The following is a 7,531-nucleotide window of genomic DNA, read 5'->3' on the forward strand; positions in this document are numbered from 1 at the left end:
TCTTGGGTTCGGGTTAGTTGCACATGAAGAATTTTGGGCATATCACTCCTCTGTCATAGGAGCATCTCTTTCCAAGAAGAAAAAAATCTATCAAAATGGTCGAATTATCGCTTCGTATACCCTTCCTTCTCCAATCTCATAGTACAAGATTTAGGTGCTATCGTGGTAGATCGCTCTTTCTCTTCGCGATTTATTTACGTTTTGTGTCTTTCTTTGTATTTGTTTCATATTTGATGTACTTGTTTCTCTTTAAAACCACCATGTAAACGTTTCTTGTGGAATGAAATACTTGTGGTTTGATGATCAAACAAAACAAAAAAAAGTTTTCTATGCCAGGATTTTTTTTCGACGGTCCACGAAGGTGGTGCCATTTTTCATTGCAGACAGAATATATACAAGTTGCGCAGTTTATTTTTGAGTGCCAATAGAACATTTTTCATGAATTACACGTTCAACAATGTTTGCTAGCCAAAAATAGTAGGCGATTGAGATGATGGAGGAAACTGTGGTAAGCAATCATCAATGTCCGGCAGGTCTGATGAATTTAAAATAGAAATGGTCTACATATAATTCTGATAGAGTATTGGATTAAGAGTTGTTTGCTGTTTACCAGGATGATTGTTAATTCTATCTTATATAAATCAAGTATCTTGAAAGTTGCTCGAAACTTTTCAACATCCACTCAGTTCTCCCCAAGAATCATAAAACAAGAGAAACCAATTTTGACTGAAGAGTTGTGTAATCAGTTTTTAGATAAAAACCCAGATTTATTAACCTTAAGGAAGCTTCACTCAAAGATCATAGTTGATGATCAATTGAATTCGAATTCATCTTTGGGTCTTAAACTGATGAGAGCTTACTCTGCTTGTAAACAACCAGCAATTACCCGTCAACTGTTCGATGAAATTCCTGATAGAAATGTTGTTTTCTTTAATGTCATGATCAGAAGTTATGTTAACAATCATCGCTTTCAAGACGCTATTTTTGTTTATAAGAACATATCTAGTCATGGAATTCATCCTGATAATTACACATATCCTTGTGTGCTGAAAACTTGTTCTTGCTCGAGTAATTTAGGGGTTGGGATTCAGATACATGGTGCTGTTATAAAAGCTGGGTTAGATTCAAATCTGTTTGTTGGGAATGGCTTAATTGCAATGTACGGTAAATGTGATGCTGTTCTTGAAGCAAGGATGGTTCTTGATGGTATGAATCAAAGAGATGTTGTTTCTTGGAATTCTATGGTTGCTGGGTATGCCCAAAATGGGCGGTTCAATGAAGCGCTGGAAATCTGTAAAGAAATGAAGTTGGAAAGACTAAGGCCTGATGCTGGAACTATGGCTAGTCTCTCACCAGCTATAACAAGTACTTCACCTGAAAATATTTCTTTCGTTAAGGCAATGTTTGATGAAATGTCAGATAAAGGTTTGGTTTCTTGGAATGTGATGATAGCCGTATATGTGAATAATTCGATGCCTAATGATGCTATCGAGCTTTATTCGCAGATGGAAATTCACGGAATAGAACCTAATGTTGTTACTCTTGCTACTATTCTTCCTGCTTGTGGGGATTTATCAGCTTTCATGCAAGGAAAAAAGATTCATGAGTATGTTGTCCGAAAAAAACTTGCTCCAAATTTGGTCCTGGAGAATGCTTTAATTGATATGTATGCTAAATGTGGGTGTTTAGTAGAAGCGAGAAAAATATTTGATGAGATGAGAAACCGGGATATTGTTACATGGACTTCCCTGATTTCTGCTTATGGTATGAGCGGCCAAGGTCGTGATGCGGTTGATCTTTTCTCAAAAATGCTGGAATCCGGTTTGATTCCAGATCAAATTGCATTCGTCTCTGTCTTGTCTGCCTGCAGCCATTCAGGTTTATTGACTGAGGGTCGGCATTACTATAAAGTGATGACCGATGAATACAAAATAGTCCCAAGAATAGAGCATTTTTCATGTATGGTTGATCTTTTAGGTCGTGCAGGGAATATCGATGAAGCTTATGATTTTGTCAAGCAGATGCCACTTGAACCAAATGAGAGAATTTGGGGCGCTTTATTAAGTGCTTGCAGAGTTCACTCCAATATGGAGATTGGGCTAGTTGCTGCGGATCGTCTTTTCCAGTTGTCTCCTGAGCAGGCTGGATATTATGTGTTGTTATCCAACATATATGCAAAAGCTGGTAGATTTGAAGATGTTACAACTGTTCGGTCGATCATGCAGAGCAAAGGAATCCAGAAGCTGCCTGGTTGCAGCGATGTTGAGCTTGGTAATAAAGTTTATAGTTTTCTAGTTGGAGATCGCTCTCATCTGCAATCAGAACAAATTTATGCCGAGTTAGATGTATTATTTGGTAAAATGAAAGAACTAGGGTATGTTCCTGAGACTGATTCTGCTCTCCATGATGTGGAGGAGGAAGAAAAAGAAGGCCATTTAGCAATCCATAGTGAGAAGTTAGCTATTGTTTTTGCTTTGATAAATACGGAGCCAGGAACACCTATCAGGATTACCAAGAACCTACGCATTTGTGGCGATTGTCATATTGCCGCTAAGCTTATCTCTAAGATCACTGAAAGGGAAATCATTGTGCGTGACACTAATCGTTTTCACCACTTCCGATTTGGGGAATGCTCTTGTGGGGATTACTGGTAAACCTTTATGGATAGGTACCCAAATGTCATGGTCTGAAGTCTTCATTGCCTACTTGGACGCTGCTACCACACTTCGACACAAGACGTTTTCCCAATTTTCGTGATTGAGCAATGCTTCATTGAGATAGAGACTAATCTACAGTGCTCAAGGAGGTGACAGAGAGGTTTAGCATCGATTTGAAATTTTCTACCAAGTCTCAATTTTTCTTCAATTCCGGATGATAATCTGTAAGCTGCAATGACAACCCACACAGCTGTGGCACAGGCTGCTGAACATGAAACGTCACTCATGAGCTCACCCTATGAATGTCAAGTTGTATATATATATATCATTTCTCTGCTTGTCCTCCATCAGAGAGGGACACCCATTTTTGTGTCTCAAGGCTGATGCGTCATATTTACACACAAGGGGCACGCGTATGCGCACAACGACCACCTTTATTGTTTTTTTTTGTCTGTCCGTTAAGCTATAAAAATGTAAACCACATCCGTTTGATATTCTTGAGAAGATATTCCTTCATTTAAAGACAAAGAGCAAGAGGGGTAGTAAGGGGAGGATTCTTGATAGATGAATAACCAATCAGAGCATGGGTTTGTACCACGTGTCATGAATTGGTGGCATAATTTGCATGAGAGAAAGAGAGGGAAATATTTTGTGTGGATAAACAAAATGAATGGTCATACATTTTTGTGTTGTTTAAAGAAGTTTTAGTGAAAATTTTTAGAGAAACTAAGAGAAAGAAGTACAGAGAGAGTGAGAGTTCAAGTGAAGAAGTAAGTAATGGCAACTATGTATGCAGCTGCAAGTGCATCTTCAATGCTAGTGGCAAGACCTCGTTTGGCAAAGAGTTCCATCAACTGCTCAGCTGGTTTGCCTTATCTTCCACCTCGTCCATCCGTTTCTTCATTCTCTACCTCCATCAGAAACTACCCAGGTACCAATCCCTGTCTGGTTAATTGTTCATTCATAACTCTTCATTTACCTGAAAGACTTGCAGATTGGTTTATTCTGGATTGATCTTTAAGGAAATTTTTTGAGTTGTTTTATTTAATTGAGTTGTGAGCACTTGAATCTCATATGTATGTTGTTTGGGTTGATAATTTTGTAACAATTTAGTCTAGATTGGCTCAGTTTGAACTAAAATTTTGGGATAATTTTCAAATTGAAAAGCTACAAGTTGAAGTTATTGGGAATTAGTACCTATTTCGGTTCAAGAGTGACTTCAGCATTCATTTGATTCGTTTAACTATGCTTAGAGGCAGTCTATGTTAATAGTAGTCTCTTTAGTGCTTACATGATTGTTCTGATTTTATGAAATGCCATATTTAGAAGAAGATTGAATTTCTAATAAGAGTATTAAAATGGATGTTTGATCTTTGCACAACTTGAGTTAAACTGCACTATGTTATACTGAATTCTTTTGAAGCAGAGTCAAGCAGCAGATTTTCAACTCTCCGAGTCAAAGCTGAGGAGACATCATCTGGTTCTGTTGAGGTTAATGATATAGTTGAAGACTTAAAAGAGAAGGTGAGAGCAATCCCATACCCATTTCATCGCAATTACTCCTATAGCTTAATTACGACTTGCTTAGGGGATGAATCTTCAAACCAATCCAAGTCGTCTGTCTGGCTTATGTTTCCTTGTTGAGTAATAAGCTGATAACTACCCTGTCATGGTTAAATAGTGGGATGCACTTGAAAACAAGTCTACCGTTCTTATCTATGGTGGTGGGGGTTTGGTTGCACTTTGGCTATCTACAGTAGTGGTTGGCGCCATCAACTCAGTTCCTCTGGTAAGCCAATCAACTAGCATTTTGTAAACTTCATTTGGGTTAAAAGAAATGTTGTTCTGAAGATTAGTTAATGAATCAGGTGTTTGTTGCGACTCCATTGAATTCCTTTTAACCTTCTTTTGTTTTTCTCACTGGTTACCAGCTTCCAAAGATCATGGAACTAGTAGGACTTGGTTACACCGGATGGTTTGTCTACCGATACCTTCTCTTCAAGGTAACATTCAAATTCTTCAACGGAACTTAATCATTTGAGAATCTCTATGTGTATATTGTTTGAAATTCGATACAGTTGCTTATTGGAACTACTGGTATACTGTGTTTCAGTCAAGCAGAAAGGAACTAGCCAGTGATATCGAATCCTTGAAGAAAAAGATTGCAGGAACCACCGAATAGAGTCGACATAAGATGGTCTTGCAGTGGGGCTATTTTGTTTATTGTCCTTAGATTTATTTGAGAATCATTATATGGCTCTTGTTTTTTCGTTCTTCTGGATCTCATGTATAAGAGAGATGTACTTGAGCCCTGTTAATGTTAATAAAAGTTCTTTTTTTACTTCATTTTCCTCTTAGCTTTTGATAATTTGTATCAAACGCATAAACTTACTCTAATCACAGTAAGCCATCCTGATTGTTGAAGGAAATGTTACAAGAGCAAAAATTTAGAAAAACTGCCACCATGGGGTGGTGGCGCAGTTGGCTAGCGCGTAGGTCTCATAGCTATACGAGTGATCCTGAGGTCGAGAGTTCGAGCCTCTCTCACCCCACGTTTTGTTTTCTTTTGAAGTATCTACCACACTGATTTTTTATTACTTAGCACAATTTTTTTTTTTAATTTGAAATATCCGCCACACTGATTTTTTACCTGGCATTTTTAGGGCGACCCCAAAATAATTAGGGGCGACTTTTTTATCCCCAACCCATATACAACGTTATGGGATGTCCAAATTTGAGGAGATTACCATTGTATCCTCATACAATCGGTAGCTATGGTAGTGGTATAACCTGCCGATTATTAGTATTCTCAATGATGTGGTCGCTAGTAATCGGTAGATAGATGAAGGTCATAAATAACTTCATAACCTACCGATTATTCTAGTTTCCAAATTCGAAAAAATTGAAATTTCGACAAAAACAAAATTTGGGTCATCTGAATAATCGGAGGTTATTTAACATCCGATTATAATAGTTCCTAAATTCTAAAAAATTGGGATTTCTGCAAAAACAAAATTTGGGGTAACTGTATAATTGGAAGTTAAAATACCTTATTGGACTACCGATTATACAGTTCCCCCAACAAAATAGAGTCGTTGGAACTCTAAACTCTATATAAGGATTGTATCTTTTACCCTCTATGGAATACAAATACCTTTAAACTCTCTCCAACATCATATTCAACATAATGGCCCAACCATTCATTAATCCTACGGAGTTCACGATAGAAGAAGATTATCTTTATGTAGGCGTTATGTTCAATTCTATCCGAGACGAGGAGAAGAACGTAGGCAAGGAGGCATAATGAGTATGAGTTATTTGGGGAGAATTCATGAAAAATTCTGCGGCGACACCGGTAACCCAAACAACCGTCACTCCGCTAATCTTTTCTGCCGAATTGGTTCAATAAACGGACACGTCGAAGAATTCGTCCATTTAACTTATCTTGTGAATCAATATCGATTGAGGGGTGAAACCAATGATGAGGTTATAGAACGATCTCTCGGGGAATGGCGGAGATGGAAAATATCAAGCTTCCGTTATGAAGCTCATTTTAGAATCCTTAGGGCGATGGAAAGATTTAATCCGTTTAGGACTCGTCCAACACGTCCACGACGCTAATCACAATACCTTGTAATAGAATTATGGAAGTTCAATGTAAAATTATGATGATGTGTAGGTGATATTGTTATGAATTTCAAAATATTTATGAAAATCGGAAGTTCTAATTCTTTATCTAACTACCGATTATACTCCAACGGCTATTTCGTTCAAAAGAAACTAGTCGTGCCTCGAAAACCACACACAATCGGTTGATAATACATATTGATAAACCTCCGATTATACTACTCTAATGAAGCTGAGAACTCTGTTCACAAAACAGCCTATAATCGGTAGTATATAACGATCAATATCTACCGATTATGCACAATCGGTTCCTTTGGTTCAACCATTGCCTACCGATTGTATGTGAAAAAGCGGGGGTCTAACAACCACACCCAATAATTCGTTTGGCAAGATGTATGGACTAACTCCAGTATACTTTCAAGAAAATCAACTATACAGTCAGACTCAATCTTAAGAAAAGTACATTAAAGAGTTATATCTCAATTTCTCAATTCAATCCGCAATCAAACAAATAGGAATTTGCGAGCCCGATTGAATATAAGAAATAACTTGGACGGTATCAAAAACCAATATCCAAGTGTCAATCAATTTAATCAACAACCAAGGGTTGGATTCCCAATTGATTAAACTTACGCACAACCTGTGATATTTCAATTATAAAGATAAACAATATAATGCGGAAAAGAAATAACACAGACACCAGAAATTTTGTTGAGGAAACCGCAAATGCAGAAAAACCCCGGGACCTAATCCATAATAAACACACACTGATTATAAGCTATTACACCAAATTCCTACTACCTATTCGAACTAGATGTAATACCTTCTTCAGCACAAATAGAACTCCTAGCACAATACCGTTTGTATTTAGGAATTCTTCTCGTAAATCTTCTAGCAGAACCCAAGGGTCTCTTTAGAAGATACAACAACACGATTGATACGATTCGATATTTTGTTTGCAGAAAACACCGGTTTGATTTCCCTTTAGATGTGAATAAAGGTTTTGGAAATCTTGTGTTTATTTTGATAAAAACAATTACTAGGTAAAAGTAATATCAAAACAAACGTGTAGATTAGGGATTATTGTACTCTTCAATAAAGGAAGACAAACCTAATTATTCTACCACAAGAACAACTAGAATAAATCTAGAGATATCTTGTTTAAAACTTCTCAAGGATTTTTGCGAGATGCCTCAACAGAAGTTTTTCTTTCTAGTCTCCGATTTCGACTAACAAGTGGTGGTGTA

The 7,531-nt window shown here is 37.2% G+C and overlaps 2 protein-coding genes and 1 non-coding gene across 3 annotated transcripts; all 3 read left to right on the forward strand.

Moving 5' to 3' along the window:
* Positions 1–436: 436 nt before the first annotated feature.
* On the forward strand, positions 437–3,241 carry LOC113322458 (putative pentatricopeptide repeat-containing protein At3g49142). The gene has a single exon (XM_026570544.1). It carries the CDS (start codon positions 615–617, stop codon positions 2,652–2,654), a length of 2,040 nt encoding a protein of 679 aa, XP_026426329.1. The 5' UTR covers positions 437–614; the 3' UTR covers positions 2,655–3,241.
* A 94-nt stretch (positions 3,242–3,335) lies between these two features.
* On the forward strand, positions 3,336–5,003 carry LOC113322459 (protein CURVATURE THYLAKOID 1A, chloroplastic-like). The gene is made up of 5 exons (XM_026570545.1): positions 3,336–3,588; positions 4,084–4,181; positions 4,339–4,446; positions 4,589–4,660; positions 4,771–5,003. The coding sequence occupies exons 1-5, from the start codon at positions 3,435–3,437 to the stop codon at positions 4,837–4,839; spliced, it is 501 nt and encodes a 166-aa protein (XP_026426330.1). The 5' UTR covers positions 3,336–3,434; the 3' UTR covers positions 4,840–5,003.
* A 120-nt stretch (positions 5,004–5,123) lies between these two features.
* On the forward strand, positions 5,124–5,209 carry TRNAM-CAU. Its single transcript is given in 2 exon segments — positions 5,124–5,161; positions 5,174–5,209. It is a non-coding gene; the product is annotated as a tRNA-Met (tRNA).
* Positions 5,210–7,531: the final 2,322 nt, after the last annotated feature.

The sequence above is a fragment of the Papaver somniferum genome, chromosome 11, assembly GCF_003573695.1.
Source record: "Papaver somniferum cultivar HN1 chromosome 11, ASM357369v1, whole genome shotgun sequence".
Lineage (NCBI taxonomy): Eukaryota > Viridiplantae > Streptophyta > Magnoliopsida > Ranunculales > Papaveraceae > Papaver > Papaver somniferum.

Bases quoted from the DNA above. Each gene is read 5' to 3' on its own strand.
- LOC113322458 (XM_026570544.1), top strand. From the start codon at position 615: ATGATTGTTAATTCTATCTTATATAAATCAAGTATCTTGAAAGTTGCT.
- LOC113322459 (XM_026570545.1), top strand. From the start codon at position 3,435: ATGGCAACTATGTATGCAGCTGCAAGTGCATCTTCAATGCTAGTGGCA. The intron at 3,589-4,083 runs GTACCAATCCCT...CTTTTGAAGCAG, and splicing joins CTCCATCAGAAACTACCCAG to AGTCAAGCAGCAGATTTTCA. The intron at 4,447-4,588 runs GTAAGCCAATCA...ACTGGTTACCAG, and splicing joins CCATCAACTCAGTTCCTCTG to CTTCCAAAGATCATGGAACT.